This window comes from Pseudopipra pipra, chromosome 19, assembly GCF_036250125.1.
Source record: "Pseudopipra pipra isolate bDixPip1 chromosome 19, bDixPip1.hap1, whole genome shotgun sequence".
NCBI classification, from domain to species: Eukaryota; Metazoa; Chordata; class Aves; order Passeriformes; family Pipridae; genus Pseudopipra; species Pseudopipra pipra.
In genome coordinates this window covers 5,438,291-5,464,177 of record NC_087567.1, presented here as the reverse complement: position 1 = coordinate 5,464,177, position 25,887 = coordinate 5,438,291, and the positions used below count along the sequence as shown (strand labels likewise).

General features: G+C 58.1%; 1 protein-coding gene across 10 annotated transcripts; it reads right to left on the bottom strand.

Annotated features, from left to right (window-relative positions):
* Positions 1-538: 538 nt before the first annotated feature.
* On the bottom strand, positions 539-25,125 carry RNF157 (ring finger protein 157). Of its 10 annotated transcripts, XM_064675789.1 has the most exons (21): positions 24,898-25,125; positions 19,573-19,691; positions 15,496-15,584; positions 14,872-15,018; positions 14,233-14,350; positions 14,050-14,116; positions 13,863-13,906; positions 13,434-13,481; positions 13,142-13,213; positions 12,435-12,594; positions 12,048-12,160; positions 11,529-11,767; positions 11,331-11,439; positions 11,030-11,147; positions 10,407-10,615; positions 10,199-10,264; positions 9,829-9,877; positions 8,252-8,362; positions 7,573-7,668; positions 3,590-3,630; positions 3,016-3,117 (listed from the first exon to the last, which is right to left on the bottom strand). In XM_064675789.1, the coding sequence occupies exons 1-20, from the start codon at positions 24,983-24,985 to the stop codon at positions 3,590-3,592; spliced, it is 2,103 nt and encodes a 700-aa protein (XP_064531859.1). In that variant the 5' UTR covers positions 24,986-25,125; the 3' UTR covers positions 3,016-3,117. The 10 variants fall into 10 exon arrangements, with proteins under 10 accessions (XP_064531861.1, XP_064531862.1, XP_064531859.1 ...); XM_064675787.1 differs by lacking the exon at positions 7,573-7,668 and having other exon boundaries at positions 3,590-3,748; XM_064675793.1 differs by lacking the exon at positions 7,573-7,668.
* Positions 25,126-25,887: the final 762 nt, after the last annotated feature.

Sequence of the window (25,887 nt, the reverse complement as noted above, 5' to 3'; positions counted from 1 at the left end):
TAATTTTGATTCTGATTCAGATGCAAGGTGCTTCTCCCCACCATCATCAGCCCCCCTATTAAATTCAAATTATAACCCCTCTTACAGCTCTCCTCTTCTTCAAGACTTCAGCTCCCAGCACAAATTTTCTTCCCCTGCACTGGAGGGATTTCTCTTGCATGAGCTCTTCTTAGTGCTCCTCTTCTCCTCCAGAAGTTCCCTCTGGTGTCCTCATCTGTCCCAGCAGTGCCAGCAGCCACCCACACCCCACACCAGGAAGGTGCCTCTACCCCAAGTCAGACTCTTCCTGCAGAGTTTTTTGCATTTGTCCTGTCTCCATACTGGGCTCAGAGGAGGCACAATTTAGGATGGGTTGGGAATGCAAGTTCAAAGGAACCTTGGGAAGTGTTTTAGGACATTTGAAGCAGCTGGGCTGGTATGGGGGAGGTGCCTGGGTGACATGTAGGTGGACACTTCGAGCCAAAAAGGGTTTCCACCCACCAAGCCCCACAAACCCTGACTGCCCTCAGCCTGCAAACCACAAAACGACTCCGGACACTTTGTCGACATAAGATACCCTTTATTAAACATACTCTTAAAACCCAAAACATGCTCAAAGCAAAGTCATAAGCAGCAATCTGGTTTCCTTCCTTAAATCCAGCGACTGGTGGATCGCTGGAACAAGGGGCTGCCCCGTGAGACAAGGGGCTGTTCCCTTTCACCCCACACTGCGCTGGCAGCTCCTGCCTGTCCCTTGTCCCTTCTGGGGTGTCACCCATGCCCAAATCCCGTCTCTCCTGTGCCACCCAGAGGATGGATTCTTTGCTCACAGCCAGGCAGCAGCACTTTACTGGGCCACAGCATCCTCCTGGCTCCTCCCCATCACCACAGGCTCACTGCCAGCCATGGTCGCTCCGAGTGAGGGGCAGTGCCCACCCACAGTGAGGGGCAGTGCCCACCCACAGCCACCCGGGTCTGCAGCCACCCAATGAGCTTGTTTGGCCACTCCTGCAGCCTTGGGGACACACAGCTCGGAGCAGCCAGAAAACCCTCCCAGTCAGTCCCAGGACCTGCTTGCTCTGCCCTGACCTGCTGGCAGCCACAAGCACCATCACAACCCTGTGCCAGGGTGCCAGGCCAGCTCTCCTTGTCCCCTTGGAAACCATGAGGAAGGCTGGGCTTTGGTAGATGAGCCACTCCTGGAGCATCAGCCTGATTTTCCTGCCCCTGCCTGTGCTGGAAGGTTATGGAAGACGTGGCCTCCCTGGTTTTCCCAGCTCAGCATGATGGTGAACCCCCAAAGCTCTCCTTGTGCCCAGAACAATGCTGGTGGCTCCTTGGGGCTGGGACACCCAAACCCAGGTCCCCACAGGGGGATGCAGCCTGTCCCCAAATGGGACACAGGGCTCATCCCCACCACTGGAGGGACGAGCCCTGTGTCCCATTTGTTTGCAGCTCCCGTCCCACATCCCACAGGATGGCATTTTGGAGATGTCACTTCACGTCAAGTGCCCAGCCCTGAGTTCCCAGGGAGGAATCTGGGAGCTGTTGAGCTTCCAGGAGATATGACAGAGTGCCAGCCCGGAGGAGGGAGCAGAAGGATGGCTGACTCCAAACCCACCTCTGACAGGACCCACACCGGGGCCATGGAGTGAGCAGTTCCCTGGCTGTGAGCCAGGCAGAGAAAACACCTCCCAGCCCCCAAAAGGGCTTCTTTCCCCTTTAGGAGCCACAGCCACCAGCACAGCCCATGGTCTGACGTGGGGATTGGCAGTGGGGACCTGCTTCCCACACACTCCCCACAGGGATATTGCTTTCTGTGGATGAGCATCTCTGTCCTAAGGTGGCTCTGAACTGCAGCGTCCTCCTGCAGAGAGGAGGTGGCCTTTGCTATCACACTTGCATGACAAAACCAAGTGAGGACAAGGGAGCTCAGCCTCCTACCCTGGGCTGCCCCAAACAGATCCAGAGCTTGGGAGATTGGGTCTGATGCCCCTCAAAGTGGCTTCTGACTGTCCCTGGTGCTCCCTGGAGCGAAGTCTGGCCTCTGCCAACGGCCCCATCAGGTCCCCGAGGTCTGTGGCTTCATCCCTATCCCTTTGCTGTCCCGGTGTGTCTGTCCCCTGGAGCAAAATCCACTTATGCTGCTGGCCCAACCCTGGCCAGAGGGATGGGGATGGAGGGATGGGGGGGCAGCTCCCGCATCCTCATCCACCCCGTGCTACAAAGTGCGATGGGAAGGGCAGGACGGGTGGGACGGGGGTGACACTTTTGGCACTTGTTCCAGAGAGAGGGCACAGCCCTGAGCCCTGAGCTCACAGCAGGGCGGAAGACAGTGAGGGTAAGTTAGCAATGTCCCAGGGGCTGGTGACCATGCTGGGGGTGGTACCAGGTGCCCTGCCACCCCTGCCACCCTGCTCCATCTCCTGGGGAAAAGAAACCTCAAGGGCCAGGCCCTGAAGCCCACGTGCTGCTCAGGAGGAGGGTGGAGGGAAGGGGAGCTGGGGGGCACCATCACTGTCAGTGCATTAATGGGGACATCCCATGGCATGGGGACAGCCCACGCCGTGGCAGGGGCATGGGCCAGCAAACTTGGGGGGTGGGGGGCAGCCCTCCATGAAGGTCACCAACTCATGCACTGAGGATACCAATGCCACCACTCATCCTGAACCCACACCCCTGAGCACCATCCTCCCATCATCTCCATCCATCCACACCTCAGGACCCCTTTTGTGGGCTGACCCTGTCCCATCTGCTCCACATGCTGGAGGAGAGGAGCCGGGGGGGTGTGAGATGGCCGGGGGCAGGAGGTGACCCACCCCTGTCAGGGCTGGAGAACAGGAAGGTGCTACTGAGGGGCTCCAAAGTGTCATGGCTTTAGCCCCCAAGGAAAAGTCGAGGTTACCGTCTTTTCTTTTGAAAGTCAGTCCTGGTGCAGCCGAGGGGTGGAGGTGGTGACGCCCTTGGCACCCGGACACCAGGGTCCCTCTGGGTGGGCAGGGGGGTCCATGCCCCCGCCCAGGCTGAGCCCTCACACGGGCAGGGCGGTCGCTGCCTGCTCCAGGTCTCGGGTGCCGGGGGGGCGGCGGGGCCGGGGCGTCTGCTGCAGCCGCACGTTGTTGTTGGCGGCCTCTGGGCCTGGGGGGAGAAAACGGGGGGTCAGGGGCTCCCAAAACCCACCGGCGCTCTCAGCTCATCTTTCCACGGGGGATGTGGTTTAGTCTCCCAAGTAACGCCCACCTCCCCAGATCCCCTTAGGCTTTTGGCTGCAGTGAGGGCTGGCGAGTGCCTGCACTTACCTCTCCAGGCTGGGGGGGCCCCTTGAACCCCCGGTTTCTCGGGAATGCCGAGGGCCAAACAGAAATCACAGCGTGACCGTGGCTGGGTTTGAATAACCCAAACGAAGGGGGCTGCCTCTGCCTGCCCTGCCCAGCCAGAGGGCACATGCAGATGCCCTGTGGGGCTTCAGGTTGGGCACGAAGGGATGTCACCGTGGCCTGGACAGTGAGGGGGTTGCCAGCAATGCCGGAACAAGGGGCGCCAACCCAGCGCCAACCCCCCCCCAGGGTGATGGGGCGCGAGGCGGGCGCAGGCTCTGGGGGTCTCATACCTATTCCTCAATGTTAATGGGGCAGGAGTCCGGCACGGCGGCTGCGTGGCAGGAGAGACCAGAAGGCACATGGTGAAGGCGGGAGAGGCGGCGGCGGCGCGGGGACATGCACGCGAGAGAGCAAACGGGGGGACCGGGGGGGACCGGGGGTCTCGCCGCCTGCGAACGAGGCAGGGAGCTGCCACCGGGCACGGCGGGAGGGGTCCCTCATGCGTGGGGCCTCCTGGGGTTTCGTGCCAAGAAGAACTGAGGGGTGGGCATGCTTATGGTGCGGGGCAGCAGGGTCCCTGCATGACTCCTCTCCGGCTGCAGGCTCCCTCCAGTTCAGGCAGCACCCTGCAGTTGGGACAGGGTGAGGGCAGAGGCTTGTGTCCCACCACAAACAATCAGGGGCTTAGGAAGCGGGTGCGCCCCTAAAGCAGGGGGCTGCACCCACCAGCGAGGTTAAACCCTGTGCCCAGAGCAGCTCTGAGCCAGGGGGACCGTGTGAGGGCATGTTAAGGCCAAGGGCTGAGGCTTTCCCAGAGGGGGAGCAACAAAATCCTGCTGCCTGCTGATTTATGGGAGGTGACAGCTACCATTTCGACTGGCTTTTCATGGCGAGCTCAGGCTGGAGAGCGAGGCATGGTAAGTCTGCAGATCCCGGAGGGAATGGATAATTAAACAGGACCACATGTACATGCACACTGAAATCCCATTAAGAGCTTGATATTGCCTAAGTCACTGCAGAGCTTCAGTGCAGAGACCCAGCTCAGCTCAGTGCACCCTTGGGAGGCTGCTGAGGAGCAGGGTTGGGGCAGCAGGACAGGGTCTGGCCCTGAAGCAGGGTATCAGCCCCATGCCCACCTCTTGGGCTGCAGGAGGGGTTTCCCCTGCCATCAGCAGCCAGCAAACCTGTCCTGGGCAGACCAGCTCCTAAATCCCATCACAGTGAAACCCAACCAGCTCCCTTGGCCTGCTGTGGGATCACTCAGAGCATCTGTGGCTTTAAATCAGCAAAAGCCCTCGGGAGATTTCAGGTCTTCTGCAGCAGCTCCCCAGCCCTCCCACCTTGGTGCCAACCTTTTCAGCAGGAGCCTTCCCCCAGTTTCTCTTTCCAAAGCTGTTTTTGCCACCCTGTCCCCCGACTGTGGCCACAGCCAAAGGATGCTCTGAGTCCTGTGGACAGCCTCTGTAACTCCCTACACACCCCACAGCTCTGCAGGATCCACTCAGGACACAGATCTGTATGTTTTAGTTAAACCTTGTGTCCTAAAATCCCTGGGATGTGGCCTTTCGCCTCCTCCCAAAGCCTTTTCCCACCAGATTGAAATCTGCAGAGATTTCACAACACCTTTGAGGAACCACATCTCCATTACAGAGAAGGCAAAAATATAATTATCAGATCTCAACATCATTCCACTGGCTTGGAAGCTCTCCTAGACGTGGCCTCTCAAACACCAAGGATCTCAAGGGCCAGTGTGTAACTGTCTCCAAAGGTCCCCTAAAATCAGTGAATGGGGTTGTCATGCACTGGGTACAAGTCCTTAGAAATTTTATGAACGATACAGCCAAAACAAAACCACAGGATATGGAACACCCCCAGTCTGTCTCACTGTGAACCTAAAGGATTGTAAATTGAAAGATACAAAACTGGTCTTATCTCCTTATGATATAGAATCTGACTGCGTCCTAGAGGGTTTAAGCACACTCTCCATGATTGCCCCCAAAACTACTCCAAAACCCATAAAATTGCCCCAAATGTTTCACTGGTCAGACCATATGAGGTCAAACTGGTTGGACAACAACAAACATTGTTTCTCCTTGTTCCTTAAAGAAAGCAGAAATGTCCATGCAGACCAATGTTTCTACTATCAGACCAAAATGTTCACCTTTTACAGGTGCCTCCTCTACTGGATGGTTTTTCCCACTAAACCAGAGGTCATCACCTTTCACATCTAACCAGTATATTGGGAACTGGAAGAGGGATATTGAACAATATTGATCTGGAAACTCTGGCTAATAAATTGGGTACAACCATTAATAATTTGAGCACTACAGAGCAACCCTTAAGGTCTTCCTAACCCTCTCTCTGAAACACACAGTGTCACATTCAGCTATCTTTTCTGTCTCAGAAAAATACCGAAATGCTAACAACCAACTGACTGATGCTCTGGGAATTGCTCAAAGCAAAGTGCCTTCAGCACTCAGCTGTATGCCAGCTCAGTTATGGCTACACTCTATCAGTGCTGTGATAATCAGAGAAGGGAAAAATGGACTTTTATTTTGAATTTAAGTGAAATTCCAAAGGTAATTTTGGATAATGCCACTGCATTTGAAAGGGAATTTCAATCCTGGTGGTCTTTAATCAGATTTTCTTACCTCCTCATTGCTAATAAGGCCACAGCTTTTGTCTTAGCAATATGCAATGCTTCAGTCTATACCATACACCCCATCGTTGTGCTTGATCCACCAGAACATCAAGCACAGGCTTTTAAAAACAATCATACACACACAGCAAATCATTGATGTAGATGGTTGTGTGGTGAGACAATGACAGGGGTTTATATGTGAAAGTAATACTTTGAAAGCCCAAGGTGCCTGTTTGGACACAGAGCTGTGTCTGTCATTTTGAAATGTCTCCTGACACTGATCCTGAATACATCCTAGTATCCATAGAACAAGGGTGTGTATGTCTAAGAACCCCTTGTGATAATTAAACAGTGGATGACAAAGATACAGCTTTGTAACCACTCGATTCTACATACTTGTAACTTTAGCTATAGAGCAGGCTGTGACTTCAACTATTCTCTACCAAAAACTGTACCAGAGCACACACGACAACATCGTGTTACATGACACTTTCCCTCCAACCACTCCTGGGATGGACATTACTCTGGTTAAAAACTGTTGGAACATCCTGATCTACACAAACTGGTACAACATCTGAAAAAGGAAAGTTGTAAAACATTAATCACTGTCCATCATGATGTGGAAAAAACACATCATGTCCTACAGTGAGTGTAAAGGGGGGGAGAACATCACTGGTGTTCTTCCCACTGGCCCCTCTGCCATCCTCGGGGGACCAGGGGCAGCCCCAAAGCTCCCGCTCTGCACCTCCTCTGCCCCTGGCCCTGGCACGAGTAGCAATTCCCTGCTTTTCCCCGCAAATGCCGAGGCTGGATCGCCCCTCATGCTGGCAGCAGGGCAGCTCCGTGCCGAGGGCTCCAAGCAGCACAGCCGCCGGACACAGGGACTGGCGTGGTGGCCAAAGGATGGAGAGTCCATCCTTGGCTGGGCTCGTCCCAGGGGCCAGATCCTGCACCCCAGCCCAGGCTGGGGACACGGCCAGTGCACTCCTCACAGCAGAGCAAGAATCTGACCCTGTGCTGGAGCCGTTTGGGCTGCAAAGCTCCCTCATCCTCCCCCCAGCACAACCAAGGGGGATGCAGTCAAGGATGGCTTTGGCTGGTGCCACAGCCAAGGGATGCTTTGCCAGGCTCCCCAGCAAGGCAGAGGTGCTGCTGAGATATCCCCCCCAGCTCCCTCCCCAGCCCTCCTGGGCAGGACTCAGGCAGCTGCTTCCAGAGGGTGATGGAGGGGACACAGGACTGTTGTGGCAGGAGCATGTTCCTCCCCAAGAGCCTCAGCTGTGTTTCTCCTGCACAGAAACCACCAGGAACAGGCAAAGCAGCAGGAGAGGAGGCTTTCCCAAAGGAGTAGTGGGGAAAAAAGGATTTCCCTTCCCTCCAGTGGGTTTCACCCACCCTCTCGGCTCTCCAGCACCTGCTGCAGGTCTCGGACCTGCCACAAAGTTAGGCAAAGGGGCAAGGCAAGGGCAGAGTTGCTTTCAGCTTGTCCACAAATGTATTGATGGAAACCCCTCGGAGGGCTTTGTCTTGGTTTTTTGCCCCATTTCTCCACACACAGGCTGAGGAAGGGTCCCCAGCCCACTGCTCCCTTTGGCCTGTGCAGGGACCAGGGGTCACCAATACATTTGTCACCTTTGTGCAACTCTGGGCAGGGAGGGGACACAAGCGTGGGTGGAGAAAACCGTGTTGGCACAGAGCGAACATGAACTTTCACACGGACGGAGGAGCCTGGGGGGAAGGAAGAAGAGAAAAAGAGATGGAGAGAGGGAGGGAGGAAAAAGAACTGGAAGGAGGGTGGGAGAGAAAGCGTGAAGAAATGGGAAAGAGGGATGAATGTGGGGCTCTGTAGAAAGATGACCCAATCTGACATGCCCCATCTCCCTGGCCTTGGAGGAAGAGGAGGAAGAGGCAGGCAGTAAAGCTGGACTGGCTGTGGATCACATCTCAATGCAAATACTGCTGCTCCCACCACGAGCCGGGACCAGGCTACAGTTGTGCCACCTTCCCAGGTGCCCTCTGGGGTGCCAGCAGCTCCCTGGCCAAGGGACAGAGCATCCCATCAAAGCAGGTCTGCAGCCCCCTGGGGACATTCCAGCAGGGACAGGCCACCCTGACCTATGGGTGGTGACGTGCCTGGTGCTCAGCCCTGCAGTGAGGTGGGTGGTGGGGTGCACTGAGGACAACCTGGTGGGGATGGCGGGAATGATGGTGATGGGAGAGGAGGGATGGACGCAAAGGGCTGGAGGGATGCAGGGAAGAGTGGGACTGTCCCCCCCCACCCCAAGTTCATGTTCAGCAGACGGCCACTCACCAGGTAAGCAGGCCTCAGAGCACAGTTTATTGTCCAGCGCTTTCACGTGTGCGATGCCCATGTCATTGTTATTGTCACACCTCAGACCGAGGAAAGCGCCTGTCCTCGGGCCTGGAAGGGAGTTAAGGCAGTTAACGGTGCTGGGGCTCCACACTGCCTTTTAGCACTGGGGGGTGGGGTTTCTGGGGCTTTTCCTCTCTCCTCCCCAGCCTCTTTCAAAAGTAAAAAAATAGATAAAAACAATGCATCCAGGTCGGAGCGGGTGAAGAGTGGACAATAACTCCTGGGCACAGCCCGAGCTGCTCCCTTCCTCACACGGGAGGGCAGCGGGACAGCGAGGATGTGGTGATGGGCACACGCGTGAACTGCCCAGGGTTCAGCCAAACCTTCCCCCCTGCCCAGCTGAGCGGTCCCTGGTCGGTACAGCCAGGCCATGGTGGCATCAATCACCTCCTGCCAGAGCCTCTCCGGCACCATCGGTGCGTGTGAGAGCCGCGTGGGTGCCAGGAGGAGGGAGCAGCTGGATGCGTGGGGCAAAAGAAGCCGTAGCCAAGCTTTTGCAGGGAAATGGAGGCTTTTGGGGCTGAGGGAGGTTAACTCTGCTTCTTAGCATCACCTGTACGAGAGATCAGCCCCCGGTTCCTTGCCTGCATCCATTAGATGCAGGCGACTGGACCTCAGGAGGGATGTTCCCAAATAAGCCCCGCTGAGAATGGGAGCAGGACCGTGTCCTAAAGAGAAAGGCCATCCTGCTCCCAGAGTTGTTGGGATGCCTGTGGACATCCACCACAGCCCCTAGTTGTCCCTACTTGTCATATTTGAGTCTCCCCATCAGCAGGAGCCTCTCTGCAGGGCAGAGGCCACATTTTGGGGATGGGTGTTCCTGCTTTCCAGCTTGGCTCAGTATCCGGGTTGGATAGGGAAAGTTTTGGCATATTTTTGCTAACAAGAAACTTGCAAATATGCAAAGGAGCACACTATGGGCCTCCTTATTGCCCAAAAGCAATCCAGGGCAGTTGGTGGCTGATGGCACCTCTTTCCTTGGCTATTTGAGCTCAAGGGAGGAGGCAAGAGAAGGCCTTAATGTGCATGTGTTGACTTGTGAAATCACACTGAGGACAGGCCAAAAAACGTGAGGAAAGCATCCCAAGGGGAACAGCTTTGCAGCCTCTTTCCTATCGGAATCAGCCCAGACATTAATCCCTATAGGAGAGGCTTTCAGAGATGCAAGGAAAACCTTGTTGAGGGGGAAAACACAGAGAAGCCTCTTTCTCACTTGGCTCGTTGGAAAAACCACTGGATCCTGCACAACAACCATCACCTGCTCCATGTCCTGCACTGAGCTCATTGGGGTCCCCCATAGCCACCTGGCTCCCCCACCCACTGGTGTTCAACCCACCCATGGGTGGCCCTGTTGTGACTGATGTTTCCCGCCTCTGGTGCCTGTGGAGTCACCCAGGGCTGTCCCTGATGGCAGGGAGGGGAGCTGGGGACAACACAGCACCCGCCACCCATGGCTGCCCACTGGTGACAGCGACCTGAATGTGAAGGGACAACAACAAGCCGGGGCCTTTTACCGTCTTCCTGCGTGGGAGAGGCGTCCTCATCCTCCAGCACATCGTTGCCCTGCAGCACAGGCAAGAGGCAGCATTAGCCAGGGGCTGCTCCCAGGTGCCCCTGGGGGAATGTCCCCAGCCCCAGGGGTTCCATGGACCAGGAGGATGATCATGGCCAGGGGACAGTCCCACTGCCCCATCCATCCCCAGGGCAGCCCGCAGGGACATGGATGTGTCAGTAGCTCCTTCCTCATCCCAGCCCCAGGGGAATGTGGTGCGAGCTGCCCAGCTTCCCCCTCAGTGGGCACCCAGAAACAGATGCAGCTGGGATCCCCCCTCCACACTGGGAGTCACCACAGCTCCCAGTCCCTCATGGGGTAGTTACAGTTACCTCAGCATCGAGCTCCTCGGCAGAGATGCTGACAAAGTTCACATCTGGGGATTCCACAGGCGTTGACTGCGGGAAGAAGGGGGGAAAGATGGAAGGAAAAACAAAAAAAAAGTCTGGTGTCAGTGGGTTTGGAGGAGAAGTTACATCCCATGGGAAAGTTCTCCAACCTGGGGATGATGGGCACCATCAACAACCCCTCAGCCCCTACCTCTCCATCAGAGGCTGTGACACTTGCGGCTGCAGGTGAGGGGAGCATGTCCCCCTCCTCCTCCTCCTCCTCCTCCTCTTCCTCCTCTGTGCCAGGAGCAACGTAGGAGCCAGACATGGAGGACACAGTGTCTGTGCTGAGCTGGGAGTGCTGGCTCTGGGAGGAGGCCATGGACATGACGGACTGAGCCAGGCTGCTGCTGACGGGCTCTGGGGGAGAGCAGGGGCTGAGCGGGGCTGCTGGACCCCCCCAGCCCATCAGTGCAAATCACGGCACAGCACCCGCTAATTAAAGAGGGGGCTAACGAGGAGGAAGGACTGGCTGCATGCCATGGAGACGGGATAGGTGCAAAGCTGCCAGCAGTGGGTCCTGAGCCTCACAGCCCCCCATTTCTATGGGATGACAAAGCAGACATGATTGGTGCCTCCATCTGCCCCATCTCCAGGTCTACGAGTGACAAAGCAGAGGTGACACCCTGGGGCTCCATGCAATGCCCGTGGCAGGGTGGGAAGGGCCATGGCAACCCACTCTGCATCCCCCTGCAGTGGGAGGGTCCCAAGACCACGATGCCACTCTCCTGCCTTGCCAGCACCCCCGAGCCCCACTTCTGAGGGAAGGCCCACCTGTACCTTCCGGGGACGAGATGGTGGAGGAGAGGGGTGTCCCAGTGCATGAGGACTGGTCAATGGCTCCTGATGATGACAGGGTGAAGTTTTCACTCTCCGGTGTCGCACCACATTCCTGGAAGAGGAGCCCATGGGAAGAGTGGGATAGAAGATATTCAGCTTGGATTAACTGCCTCACCAAGGCATCCTTACGGACGGAGGAAGAGCCAGGAGGGGCAAACCGCAGCCACACCCTCTGGTTCCGAGCCTCCCCAAACCGGCTGCCCCTCCAGTGCCTCAACTCACCACCAGCACTCACCTCCTCGCACCGGGCCGGGGATCTCCTCCTGGAGACCCTCGGCTCCGACTCGGTGCACGACTTCTCGTCCTCCTCTTCAGGCAGGATGGAGGAGTTCTGCGAGATGGACCTGGCCAGAGAGGGCAAAGCAGAGGGCTTCACCCCTGCCCACAGACCCCCTGAGCCCTCCCAGCCCCCTGTGCCCACCCTGGTACTCACTTGGAGATGCTCTTCTTCAGCTTGAGCCCCGGGGGGCCGCAGTCAGGCAGGCGCTGGAGGGGCGAGAGGGCCCTCAAGGCAGGCAGGGGGCCGTCACTGCCATAGGAGGGGAGGGTCCCCACGCCCGGGGGGTCCCCCAGGGCCCGCAGTGGCAGAGCAGCCGGCGAGGGTGTCAGTGGCCCGTTGAGGGCCTCCAACAGCGACACCACCTCATAGCCAGGGGGAATGTTCTCTGAGGACTGAGGAGAGGGAAGAGACAGGGTGAGGATCCTCCCTGACCCATTTCTCTGCATTCCCTTGCTCCCAGCAGGATGAAGATGTCCCAGGAAGAAGATAAACCCAAAGAACAGACACCCAGCCAAATGCCCATTCTTTATGCAATACCAGCCCTGCATTTTGGTCAATTTGCATTAAACAAGTAAGCCTTTTCCCTGGAAAGCACATGGATCCCCAGACATTCCCACCCTGATCTCAGCAGGGTGGAAGGGGTGGGGGTCCTGCATTCAGCCAGGCACTGACCGAGTGCTCCTCGGAGTCCGAGGTCTGCGAGGCGATGATGGGGTTGAAGCCGGTGGGCGAGAGGGGACCCAGCTTCTTCCTCATGGCTCGGATTTGAAGCAGGGCTCGGAAAGCTGCGGCAGCAGGGGAGAAGGGTGGGGTGAAAACCGGGTGCTGAGAGGAGGCCCCTCAAAAAAATGCCACCCCGTTTCCCAAGAGGGGCATCCCCAGTCTGCACGGCGTCACCACACATGGGGCTGGAGGGACTGCAGAATGAAGGATGGGAGATGCCAGCCCATCCCCAGAGATACCAGCCCGTCCCCAGAGATGCCAGCCCGTCCCCAGAGATGCCAGCCCGTCCCCAGAGATGCCAGCCATCCCACCAAGGCAGCAGCCCCCGGCCCTTACGCAGCCTGCAGATGGGGCAGTTGTTGGCCTGGTAGCGCAGGGTGTCGGCGCAGGTGTTGCAGAGGCAGAGGTGCCGGCAGGGCAGGATGAGGGTGTCGCGCACGTCCGACAGGCAGACGACGCACTCGGCGCTGTTATCGCTCACCTCGTCCTCGGCCACCTGCCCCAAGGGGAGGATGGGAGCTGCTCAGGGCCCTCAGGGTCCCCAGCCCACATGGCACGAGGGTGGGGTGCTCTGAAATACTGCCTGGGTGCTCAGAGTGCTCGCTGTGAGGTCCTGCCTGTGTCCACGGGCTGCCTGCTCTTGAAATACACCCCTGGACCTTATTCCTCCCCTGCTGGAGGCTGGGAGATGGGGCAAAAGGAACCCCATAGGAGGATACAACCTTCACCCCAACTTTTACACATACAGAGCAGAGCGTGAGGCCCATCCCATGCCTTGAGCCCCACACTCCCTGTCTAAGCCAGCAAGCTCCAGCCATCACCTTCCCACACCACAAAGTTTGAGGGGAAAAGCTCAATCCTTGAGCTTTCTGCCTCCAGCAGCTTGGATGCCAACACAAAGCGTCCCCAAACACCAGCAGCTCTGTGCTGTGCTGCCAACTCTTGCCCTGAGCATGTTTTAGAGACTGGACCTGTGCTAAAGGAGGGGAAGAGGGTATGAGGGAAGACCCACAGGATGCAGGCTGGGGGATGCAGGGACATACCTTGGAATCCTGTGTGTTGTACTTGTTCTCAATGCCATAGATCTCCTGCAGGAGGTAGCTCACACCATCCACCTGCAATCCCACGGGGAAGGGTGAGGAGCAGAGACATGCATCGATTCTCTTTGCATTGACACACTCAAAATTGTATCCAAAAACCTCCCCGGGAGGCAGGGGCAGGGTAAGGGCAGGCTGCTGCCCACCTCAGGGTTTAGGGCTCCCCAAAAGCCCCTCAACACCTCCTTGCAGGGTGTGCAGGGCACCTCCGCTGCCTTGGGGACTTCTGGACACTCACCACTTGCTTCTGCTTGAGGGGCTTCACACAGAAGGTGCCATCACTGTGCTGGAAGGAGGAGAGAACACATGGGTGGGCACCCATGGACTGCTGTGCTGGAGCATCCACCCACCCTGCAGCTGCCACTGCTCCCAGCCAGTCCATCTGGCAGGAATTCTGGCTTTTCCTGACACCCCAGAACCAGGTAGCTGTGGGATGTCACGGGCATTGCAAAGCTGGACACTTGTTGGAGGAAGGAAAATGGAGTTGAGCCCAAATGCCTCTATAGTGGGTGCTTAAAATGAGGGAATAGTGCCAGAATTTGAGGAGCAGCCCCAAAACAGCCCCCGCCAAGCAGCACCATCCCGAGCCCCTCAGGGATTCTCCAGGCTCTCACACCTGGTGGGTGAGGGGGGATGAGGGGGAGGATGGCCCCAGCTTGGCACTTACCTTCTCAAAGGTGGCCAGCAGCACGTGGCAGTGCCCGATGTGCTCTGCAAGACAGAAAGGGACAGGCAGGGCTCAGGGGACAGGCAGAGCCACAGTGGTAGCGAGGAAAAGCAGGAGGCTCTGCCCAGGTGGCATCACAATGCCAGCAACTGGGAAAGCCCATCCCAACAAGGAACCCCCTTCTCACCCTCTCCTTCATCCACCACCGCCTGCACCACCATGGGATACACCTCCCGGTCCAGGTCGAAGCCCAGCTGGAGAGAGACGGGAGAAGAGGATCAGTGAGATGGAGGTGGGATGAAGCCTCTGTCACTGCTTGTTCATCACCATAATCAGGCCCACAGTGGATGCTGGGGCTGGGGGAACCCACCTCCTCCTCGCTCCACTCAGAGGGGTCGATGGTGTGGGAGGGCACACAGAACTGCTGGCACACCCCCCGCTTGTAGTGCACTGTCTCCGACTGCAGGCTGTTGTCCCTGGGGATGTAGCTGTCCCATGGAGAGAGGACAGAGTCAGGGCACCACAGCTGTCCCCACACTCCCCCTGGTCCCCCCAGATCATGGAGACATCAGGAAGATGGGAGTGGGGGGGAGGTCACTCCTCCCCTCCCCTCCCAGATGCTTCTTGGGGCTGAGGGGCTAAAATAATCCTCAGGGCTAAAATAAACACAGGGCAGCCAACACAGCACAGGAGGGGATGCAACCTGGAGAGGACTGGGAGGGACAATGATTTCTCCTGGTCTCCGTTCTGACCTGAAGGTAAAAAGAGGGAGCAGGATGGGATGGGGAAGAAGGTGGCAGGAGCTGGCAGGGACCTGGTGGTGGCACCTGGGGGGGAGATAAGGAGCCCCCTCCATCCTTAGCACCACCAGCAGCTGTCTCGTGCCCTGAAGAGGAGAGACGCTCCAGGAGGGAGAGGCTCCAGGTCCAGCAGCCAGGGGCACACACTGGACTTGAGGGGACACAGGCCAGGCTAGAGGGGAACATGGGCCAGGCTGGTGGCTCCTCACCTGGCCACCCCATTGTGAAACTCCTCGGTTGCCTGGTAGTAGATGGTGATGGCCACGCGGGTGTCCGTGTCGAAGGTGAACTCCACGTTGTAGTGCACCTTGGCTTTGCTGACTTCTTCCCCGGGGGTCTTCACCTCCTCCGAGCACCTGGGGAGCACAGAGGGTCCAGGAGATGGGCACCCCTCAGGAACGGCTCGGGGTGCTCCAGGACTGGCCCCCTCAGCGCTGATGGCCCCAAGAAGGGGCTGCTGCCCTCCCTCAGGGGAAACTGAGGCACACCAGGAGGGCCCAGCACGCCCAAGGTCAAGCCTACAGGCTGGGAAGTGCCGCAGACAGATTTCAGCCTAATCCCGAATCTCGCAGCCCTGCGGCAATCCCCAGCCTCCCTCCAGCAAAGCCTTTGGAAGGTGGGGGAGGAAGAAGCAGCAAAGCACTTCAAAGGCAGCACTAAGCTCCTTTAATCCTGCGGCAGTGCCTGTGCTGGCATGCGGGAACCGAGACAGGCTCATCCCTTCTATCTGCCCGTGCTGAAATGAGAGCAGCCCCGTGCACACCATCCCCTGGGAGCACCCAACCAGACCCTTCCCTCCCCGTGGCTCATGGCCGTGGGGTGCCCGGACTCACTTGACGAGGCGCAGGGTGTCCTTGCGGATATTGATTAAGCTCCTGAGGGTCTTCACGGGTTCCTGAGGAGGTGGAGCAGCGTAAGGGAACTAGGATGAGAGAGACACCGGTGAAGGCAGACGCTCATGGGGGGTTAGAGTGGCTGCGGACCCACCAGTGACCCAGCCCCAACACCCTGTGGAGGGAATTGGGGTGGGCAGGGGTGCTCCTGCTGGCGCAGGCAGCACGGTGACAAGGACATCCCTCGGCAAACAGCAAGCCCAAAACCCTCTGCAGGGACAATTTCACTGGGGAGGGGTCACACAGAGAGGGGCTGTTCCTTGTCCCTTCGGATGGAGGGTGAGGAGGATTTAAGGCACAGGCAGGCGGCTGCTGATGGATGGTCAGGCTGCTGGATGAGGCTGGGCAGGGGGAGGCTGAAGCTCCCTCCCTGCCCACCAACCAAGGAACAGGCACAAATGTCTCTGTGTCCTCCCTGGGATGGATCGGATTTGGGTGGTGGGATCCCTTCCAGCCCCATGCCCGGAGCAGAGAGCCAGTGGGGCAGCTGGGCAGGACCAGGCAGGCAGCAGCATCTGTCCTCCAAGGTGACATTATCCTTCCCAGTCTTTCCTGTCCACCTGCACAGGGGCTATAGAGGAGAGGGGACACAGTGGCACCCAGGGGACACCCTCTCCTTGGCACTACAGCCACCCAAAGGAGACCAAGGGCACTGGGGAAGGGATGTAGGACCCACCTCTCCCCTCTCCATCTCCATCTCCCAGGTGGGTTGAGGTCCAGAAGGGATCAGCCCCAATTAAGGCCCAGCTTGTTGCCCAGCTGTCACTGCTTGCCAGGGGACAGCCAGGAGGGTGTCAGGCGCTATCAGGGAGGGCAGATGCTCAAAGAGCCTCAACTGTTGCCTTAGGAGAGGGAATAGTGTCCCATTGTTCCCCCACACCACCCCCAGCCCAGAGAGGAGGGACAGCAAGGCACCCTACTGCACCCCAATACTGAGGGGACAAGACCAAATTGCAGGTGGCACGTGGGGGTGGCCTGCAGCAATCCAGGCGCCCCTTCCCCATGTCCCTGGTGCCCTCATATGGGAAATCCATAGTCACCTAACCTGTCCCCAAAGCTATCATCTCCTTCCCCGACCCCAAAGCCCTGCAGAACGGGATGGATGGGGCTGAGGGACCTGTGCTGGGCTCAGAAGGACAGGATGGGACAGGCAGCTGGCAGAACTCAGCAGGGCAGGCACAGCTCTGCCCCATCCCTCCTCCACCACCCCAGCATTACAACATCCAACCATCCCACAGCTTCGATCCCACTGGCTTTGATCCCACTGGGGCCATCCGAAGGCAGATTAAAGCCCTGGCTGGATGCAGCGTGGCTGATGGCACCAGAGGCTTTGGAAATGAATTTCCAGCACTGTGGAACTGCGTCCCACTCCTCTGGTCCCCTCCAGGAGGGCAAAAGGGCAGCAGAGCCATTAGCCCGGTGTTAACGAACTTTTTAATGAATCACTAAACGTGCACCTGCAGAACTGTGCACCTGCAGAGTCACCCGTGGCAGCTGGAAAGGAGAAAGTGAGAAAAGGCCTCCGGGCTGGAGCTGAGCCATGTCACGACACTTCGTGCCGTGTTGAGATACATCCCCTGCTGTTCAAATTAACCAACTAATTAAATCTTGCTCGTTGGCACCTCTGCCCAGCCGAGCCATACCCAAACCAGCCCTGGCAGGGAAAGCACCCATGGGTGCAAACCCCCTCCTGCTGCAGCACCCCGGGGGTGGGTGGCAGAGGAGGGAGGGGGCAGCTGAATCCCCTGGGTGCCCCCCGCAGGGGCCGTTGGGCTGGGCAGGATGGGGAAGTGACACAGGCAAATTTTGTGCTGCAGAAACTGCTTTGGGCTCTTTCACACCCACGTGTGAGCAGCTCTTTTTGGGGGGTGGCTGGATTTTTGGTTTTTTTTCCCCCCAAGTTAAATTTTGCAAGCTGGATTTGCACATCAGAAAGGGGCCATTCAGAGGACGTTTTGCATCTCCTCACTTTAAATCAAGCTGAAACACAACAGAAAAAAGTGGGTAACGGTTGTGGTGAAGAACATTATCCACGTGTCTGTAGCAACATTTGTTCCAGGCCAGCTTCTGTTGAAGTGAAAAATAACCAGCCTCAAAAATCTTTCTTGGGGTTTTTCTACAAGCAGACCCTGGCAGGTTTGTGTGGGCAGGGAAAACCAGTGTCATGTTTCAACAGTCTCAGGCTTCCCCTGTGCTCTTGGGGTGCCACCAGCAGTTTCTCTGCTCCTCAGCCCCTGCATGGTGGCAGCTACTTAAACCTGCAACGCCCTTCCCAGCCCCTCTGGAACCTGTTCACAGCTGGAAAATCCAGATTATCATGCATCCATGGAAGGGAGAAGCTGCACAGCCTCCAGGTCCTTTGCACACCCCTGTGGCAGCAGTGCTGTTCATAGCTCAAAGTGCTTTGCTCAGAGAAAACCTGGGACACAATTTTTCCAAGACCTTCTGGCCCCTGATCCTCAAGGAACCCAAAATAAATCCCCACCAAAAAAAGCAATGTCCATCTCCAATGTTTACAGCCCAACCACGGCTCTCACAAGAGTCCAGAACATGAAAGCATCACAAGCCAAGAAGCATCAGGACAGGATGCCCAAGCGTTGCCTGGAGATAGGCTTGGACCAGAACCAACATAAATCCTCCCTAACCCCTCCCTGAGCCCCCAAAACTGGCTGACCCGAAAGCCCAGCCCCAAAGCTCTCCCTGCTCCCCAGGAAGAGGGATCCTGGTCCCAGCTCAGCAGCCCAGGGCCATTGGTAATTAAGCCGGAGCAGTGAAATTTAGCTCGTGACGCCGTATTAATTCTCTCTGCTGCTTCCAAGCTGTTCCTTTACCTTCCCTGCTGCTCTGCTGTCGGGGCCACTGACTCAGGAACTGCTCACTGGGCAGTTTAGAGGCTTTTAGCGTAATCAAGAGGATTTCTCAGCAGTCGCTGCTGCAGAGAGACCCCGAGTGCTGACTTCTCATTTTCCAGGAAAGAAGAGAGGACGGAGAAAAAGGCTCTGCCTTCGCCCACCCAGTGCTCACAGGATTTGGGGGTGCTCCTGCCCTTGGCTCTGCCAGGATCCCTGCTCTGGCATAGCCCAGGGCTGGACACTTCCCCACTGAAGGACTGCACAATCCTGCCAAAATGCTGCTGAAGCCAATTCCAAAGAGGAAACAGGAACCTGGCTGGCAGCAGCCTCGCCAGCCCAACATGGAATATGCAGCACTTGAAAGCCGAGCCAAAGCATCAGGCAAGTTTATCTCAACTCAACAGAAAAGCTTTAGAGCCTTTTAATTCCCCACCTCGAATTTTTTTTAATGCTTGACCCCCCCACAAGTGCTACAGCTGATGCTGGTGAGCTGCTCTGCTGAGATGGAGCTGGGGACATCACTGCCACGGCTGAACCCTGCTCTCATTTCCTCCCTTTCCAAAGGCAGCAAGCTCAAAAAACATCTCCAGGAGTGTGGGTTGCAGGTTCCCCCATGTCCTGAGACCAGCTGGAGCTGGCAGCACCCAGCACTGCAAAACCCATCAGTTCTCCCTCACCAAATCCCCCCCTTCTTCCCCCCCCTCTTCTTCCCCTTTTTCTGTTAGAGCTTGGGAAATACTTTCACCTTTTCCTGTCCAAGACACTCTACCCTGCACCATGACAGCACAGCTCCAGCATGCTCCCCACCTGTGCCCTCTGAGCTGGGATATGGCTCCTGGCTGAGATGGGAAAAGCAAAAGGAAAAGCAGATCTCAGAGAGGGAGTCAGAAAGAAGGAGTTGGATTAAATCAGCCCATTCTCCCTCACCATTGGGAGTTAGTCCCCAGTGGAGGACAGGCTGCAGCAAATACCCAACCCTTATATTACACATCAGAGAGTCCACTCAGGCCACCCCAAGTGTACTTGGCTGGCTCTGCCCTTGGAGGGGGACAGTCAGCAGCCTTATACCATGCACCCCATGACACACACAGCTGCTGCCATTTTGGGAAGGGGTGTGCCTGTGCTCCAGATCCCCCCCCAGCCCCACATCCCCTCCGGTACCCACCACCACGGGCCGGTTCCCCAGGAAGTTGAGGTCGCTGTTCTCCCCGAAGAGATACCCCTCGGGGTGTGTGGAGTCGAACTTCTCGCCTCCCATGATGAAGTGGTTGGCAAAGTAGCTCCCTGGAAACGAAAACACAGCGAGTGCCTCAGCAGAGGGGGAGGAGGGGGCTTCAGCCGGGTGATGGAGCGGCACAAAGCCACAGGATCGATGGCTCTGAGGTGACTTTGTCCCCAGGGTCACCTTGCTGGGAGCCTTTCAGGTTGAGCTCACATGCTGACAGCCCCCAGGCAGGCAGAGGTAAAGAAGGAGCTGGCCAAGACTGCCCTGCACCCCCTCTTCTCCCTGCTCACATCAGCAACCACGGCCAAAATCTGGGCAGACAGAGCCAGGACGGGGAGAGGCTGGTGCAGGGGTCTATTCCCATGGCAGCACAGGACCCGGGGGCTCCTCCACCCTGTGGGATTTAACGGGAGCAGATTCACACCCCAGAGCTTTGGCAGCTGCAGCACCTGCTCCCCTTTTTCTTCCCAGGAAATCCCTGTGAGCCCCAGCGTGGTCTGAGCCACCCAAGGTCATCCCGACCTTCAGCCATCCCTGCACCGGCAGGGGTGGCCAGATTCTGGTCTGTGAGGAGAAAGAGGAGACAGCTCTGGGGTGGCAGAGCAGGAGAGCAGCTTCTCGCTAATCCTTGGCATAAACACCAGCTCATGCCCAGAAGAGGCAGGAGAGGCAGCAGCACAGCCTGACCTGCCAGAGAACCCAGAACCCTGCAAGTCCCAGAGGAGCCAGGCCGGCTCTCACATCCCCAGGGATGCTGCCAGGAAGGGGCAGCATGGACCAGGCACACAGCCCTCAAAACAGGCAGGGTTGATCCTGCCCAGAGCCCGGCAATACGGACCTTGTGTGCCACCCAAGGCAGCATGTCCAGACACAGGCACAAATTTGCTGCAGTTGCCACCAGGAAGGTGGGCAAAGCACAACTGAACCGAATTCCATCAGTTCTCAGCTTGCAGCCTTCCCTAGGAAGGGCTCACCGGCAAAAGGGAGGATTTGGGGGGGGCTGCAGACCCTCCAGGAGCTCAGCAATGCCCTTAAAATGTGCTCCACATTGCCCTGATGAACACTGGGCAATGACCAGTGTCCCTTCTTCCCTCGCAGGGTAAACCCGTTCCCGAAGTTGGGAGTAGTCCCCAGGTCAGGCACTTCTCCACTGGAAGAGATTTTCCTCCCAGCCCAGACAGGAGCTGACTGGTACTTGCTCCTTGTCCATGAGATCTGGGCTGCATGGGGAAAGCATGTTGTGGCACAGGATCCAGCTGGGCAAGAGGGTCAGGAATTGAGATGGGAAAAGAAGGGAAAGGGGGAGATGGACAGGGATGGGGCAGCAGTGAGGGGTGAGCACAAGCACCTGGGAGCCAGGAGAGGCAGCGGATGTAGGCTGGACACAGTGTCCTGCATCCCAACAGCCACGGGAACAGGGTCTGGCTTGTAAAAAACCCCAAACCCACCAGCACAGATCCATCCACAGCCCCACTGGGGACACCCCAAAACTAAACCATTGAGGTCCACAGACAAAGGAGCTCAAGCCTGGGCTGCAGCTCTGCTTGTGGGGACTGCAGTCAGAGGCTTCCAGCAGATGCAGGGACTGTCCAGGACTGGATCAGGCTTTAATACTGCATTTAAAAACCAAAGCCAAGCCCAAAGCCCAAGGGGAGGAGGAGCAGGGATCTAACACCGGGGCAGGAGGGGTGAGTGGGGCCACAGAGCTTCGTCCCAAGGCCCCGTGGCACTGGGATGCCCGGATGCAGTGTGCCCGTTAGCAAACGTCGACCATCAATTATTGATGCCTGCTGCTTTCAGGTCCCATTTTCCATGTACATAATTTATAGGCAGCTCGCCTGGAAGGACGCGGCCACGTGGAAAAAAAACAACCCCGAGAGCAAAGTGCCTTCAGAGCCGCCTGAAACGGCACAGCTGGGGGAGAATGGGGCCATCAGGAGCTTTTCCTGGCACTGACTTGGGGCGAGAGCAGGAGATGGTAAAAAAATAATATTTGAACCTGAAGAAAAGCTGCCCCAGCACCAGGAAAAAGCTGGAAAATGGAGCACAGGCTCTGTGTGATGGCCCCAGCCATAGTTTGGTGGGTGCTGGGGGCTCCTGTAGGATGGGCAGACTGGGCAAGGATCATGCTGCCGTCACCCAGTCTCCCTGCCAGGGATCGGAAGCATCCCTGCAGGTTCCCAGCACAGCCCCAAGAGGCTTCAGCTCCCCCTTCACAGCAAACAGCACCAGCCCTACGCTCCCTCCCAGGGAAGGTCCTCCAAAATCCTTGTCATTTAACAAAAGCCTTGAGTTGTGCCAGGCTCTTCCAGGGAAGCACCAGGGAAAGCCCAGGGCATTGGCACAGGAGCGTGTCGGTGATTCCATGGGCACTGGCAGGTGGCAGAGGAGGGAAGCACCTTCCCAGGCACAGCCACCTTATTATCAGCTAATTGTAAATCCTCACCCAACGCCTACTCCTGGGGAAGGAGAGCCTGTCAAGGACGGTCACATCTCAGGAAGGGCTGCTGGAAAGGAGGAATAAACCCAAACTGCCTGAGGTTCCTGGCAAAAAAAGTGTGTCCTGCACATCTGCCAGCACCAGCACACAGGACACATCTGGCACCAGCTGACAAGCCCTTTTCCCCACAAGTGCCAGGGATGCCACCCTGCTCAGGTGCACAGAGAAGGGCGAGAACCCCACAGGCACAGCCCCTGGTGTGTGCTATGGCTGCGCCCGTGGCTCTGGCACACAGTGACACATGTCTTGCACTGTCCCCTGAGCCACCGCTGCCCTGATGGGGTCTTGCTTAGCTCTGGTACTGCAAACTCTGGCTCTCAAATGTTACAGCCCCACTCTCTGAAGCAGCTAAAATAGAACAGCTCGTTCCCAGCCCATCCACACGCTCCCAGGGAGGGAAGCACCGAGTTTGCACAGCCTGCGGTCAGCCCAGCCGGGTGGCCATGGCACGGTGCTGGCACAGGGATACCCTGCGGCAGTGAGTGCCAGCATAGGGTGCTGTGATGGTTAAAAGGCTCTGGGTGCCCCTGGGCAGCCCATTATTTAATTCAGTGCTCTAAAGCAGGCAAACAGGACCAGCAGCAGCTGGAGGTGATGCCAAACCCTGTCTGCAGCACTGCTGCGTCAGCCCTTGTCCGCCCTGGCAGTGCCACCACTGAGTCCCCCAGGACTGGGGGTGTCACTGCCGGGTTAATCCCTGTGCTCCTGTGCCCAGCCAGCGCCCTACTCATGGTCCCACATGCCCCAGGGGAGCTCAGTGCCAACCACAGCCAGTGACAGGGGCTGCAAGTGGGGGACTTGCCCCACAGCCATCCCACTAGCCAGGCAGTGGGCTCCATAAACAGCCTGTGCTGGCTCTCCCTCCTATTGCCTTTGACAGCCACTGAAGTAAACCCGAGCCTTTGTTTCAAAATTCTGGCTTAATTGATCCCATTTACACCTTGCCTGGAGGGGATGGGACCCCCAGGATGGAGAGATGTTTATCTGGGACGAGACACAGCTGCCCTATTCCCACGGGCTGCACTGGCCCTCCCAAACGAGCCTGCAGCCCGACGGACAAAGCCACATCCACAGAGAGAGGGAAATGCCCCAGGGTCCATGAGATCCCACTCCAGGGCCACGGCTTCCAAAGCCAGCGGCTGTTTCCAGCCGGTGAGAAGCGCTGCCGCCACGGAGGAATCGGCTCCGCCACCCGGCACATCCCCCCTCTTCAGGCTGCCGGCAGCGCTGAAGGCAAATCCCACTCGGATTAAAGGCAAACCAGCCATAATCTCCCACTGCCACCAGCCTGCCCTCGTCCCAGTGCAGATGGCCATGTCACCTGAACACCTCCTGCCCCTGTCCCCAGACAGCACCAGGACCATTCCCCGTCTCTGCCCAAGCCCCACCAGTGGGACCAGCCCATCTGAGCACATCCAGGAGCCCCAGTTTCCCCCTGGAAGCCGGAGTTAAGCATCATCCTGGTGATCTCTGCCAGCTGAGATGAGTTTGGAAGTGCTCAGCTGGGTGCACTTGCTCCCTTCGGAACTGGGCACAGGACTTGCAGCCTCCACCCTTTCCTACCCAGACATTTCAAGGGCCCCTAAATAAGACACGGTCACAAGGAAAAAACCCTTAATTAATGGAGCCACAGCCCCTGCAAAGAGCAAACCAATGGATGGGGTGGTCCAGCTTCACCTGGCATCAAGGTGACAGAGGCCTTGAAACCATGTAAAAGGCAGAACTGGAGAAGCCCACCAGGAGGCCAGGCTGCCAAGGACCAGCCATCTCCAGCCAGCTGTGCAACCTATTTTAGGTTAAAATGAAAAAAAAAAAGACAAGCGCAGCTTTCCAGGACAAGCGCAGGGTTTGTGTTGGCTGTAATTCTTCCTAAGGAGGTCTTTAGTTGTAATTAGCGAGCAATTTGTCACAGCGCTAACGATCCAAGCATTTACCTTATCCTATTAACTACCAAAATAGTTGCCTATTAATAATATTCAGTGCCGCAAGGATCCTGTGGCAATCCCCACACACACACACAGGGAGCTCCGGGGCATCGTTCCCTGATGCCGGTATTTTTGCGGCTCTGAAGCGCTGCCGGACCCCATCGCCTCCCCCCGCCGTGCCCCCCACATGCCCCCCCCCGGACACCAGCTCAGCCCGGCCCTTGCAGGGAAAAGTGAGGCATGGAGGGGAGGGACGGATTCTCCAAGGTCACGCACAAGGTTTGAGACAGGGCCAGATTCGGGAGCAGGAGATGCATCATCACCGAGCCTCCAGGCAGGGAGAGGAGCCGGGAAGGCAGAGGCTGGGGTGCTGCTGTGGGGCAGAGCCCTGGGAAGGAGGGATCCCCTCCAATCCCTCCCACCCCAGCCTCCCTCATCCTCCCGGGAATTTAAACCCAGGATTTTCCCGAGCAGCCAGCAACGGATCGGCAGGCTATAAACACAAAAAGCGCCTTCAGAGCCCGGTGCAGCAGAACACGGGTACAGAAACAATTACAATAATAATGTCTTTAAAGTCGCGTCAACTCAGCCAAGTTTGGGAACCGAGCTGGGCTGGCAAAGGGGCGCCCGGAGTGGAGTGACCCCATCCCTGCTCGCACCCAGGGTGTCCCGCACCAGACCCGGATTTTTAGGGTGTCCCCCCGTGTGTCAGGGTCTGCTTTGGGGTGCGCAGGGACACCCCGGCCCGGAGCAAGGTCGTGCCCGGTGCCCGCCCGGCTCGCTCCCCTCTCCCCCTCCCCATCGGCGGCACCGGCACGCGGGGACCCCCGGGGGGCTCACCGGATTTCGGGGGGTATCTGTAGACGGAATTAGCGGGGATATCCACTTCCTCCACCCCTGCGTTCTGCCGGCTGGTCAGAGCCCCCATGGCCGGGCCGGGGCTCAGCGGGCGGGGGGCGGCGGGGTGTCCTCCCGCCCGGGACCGGGACGGGGGCCGGGACCAGGGCTGGCGACGGCCCCCGCCCGCAGCATCCTCCGCTCCGCTCTGCGCCGCGCCCGGCGCCGCCTCCGCGGCACCGCGGGGCTGCGACACACGGGGCGGGGCCGGGAGCGGCGATACGCCCCGACCCGCCCCGGAGCGGTCCGGCTCGGCCGTGGGGACGAGGGGACAGGGCGCTGCCCCTGCCCCCCCGATCACCCGGTGTCCCCCCCACCCGCCCAGCGGGGTCCCCCCCTCGGGTGCCACTTACCTGTCCCCCGCGGTGGTACACGCGTGCCCACCCGCCTGCCACCCCCTGTGTCACACAGATGCCTCCAGTACTGCTCAGTGGTCCCCCTCGCCATTCCCTGCCGCTCCCAGTCACACCACCCAGTGACCCCTGCCCACCCCAGTATCACCCCCCTCCTTGCCCCCATCCCCACCAGTGACACTGAGCAGCGCCCTCAGCCCAGGGACACCCAGGGACAGTCTGGGCCCCTGAGGCTGGTTCAGGGCATAATCCTTCTGTTCCTGTGCCCCCTGCCGCTGGGGTGGCCCCTGGGAGAAGGACAAGTCCCCCCTTTTCCCAGCAGGTCACAGGAGGAAGTCGGTGCAGCTGTTGGCACAGGGGCTGATCCCCTCCAGCAGCACCCCAGGGCTGCACAGTGCTGGGGGATGGAGTGGGGCAGGTTAAAAGCCCCCCTCCAGTGCACACCTCTGTATTCCCCATCCTTCCCAGCTCTGCTCCGCACCAGGAGCAGCTGCATCTGCCAGGCACAGCCTCTGGAGGCAGGAGCTGCCTGTCCGCTCCAGTGCACCCCAACAGTTCCCCCCAGTTCCCCCAGCATTAA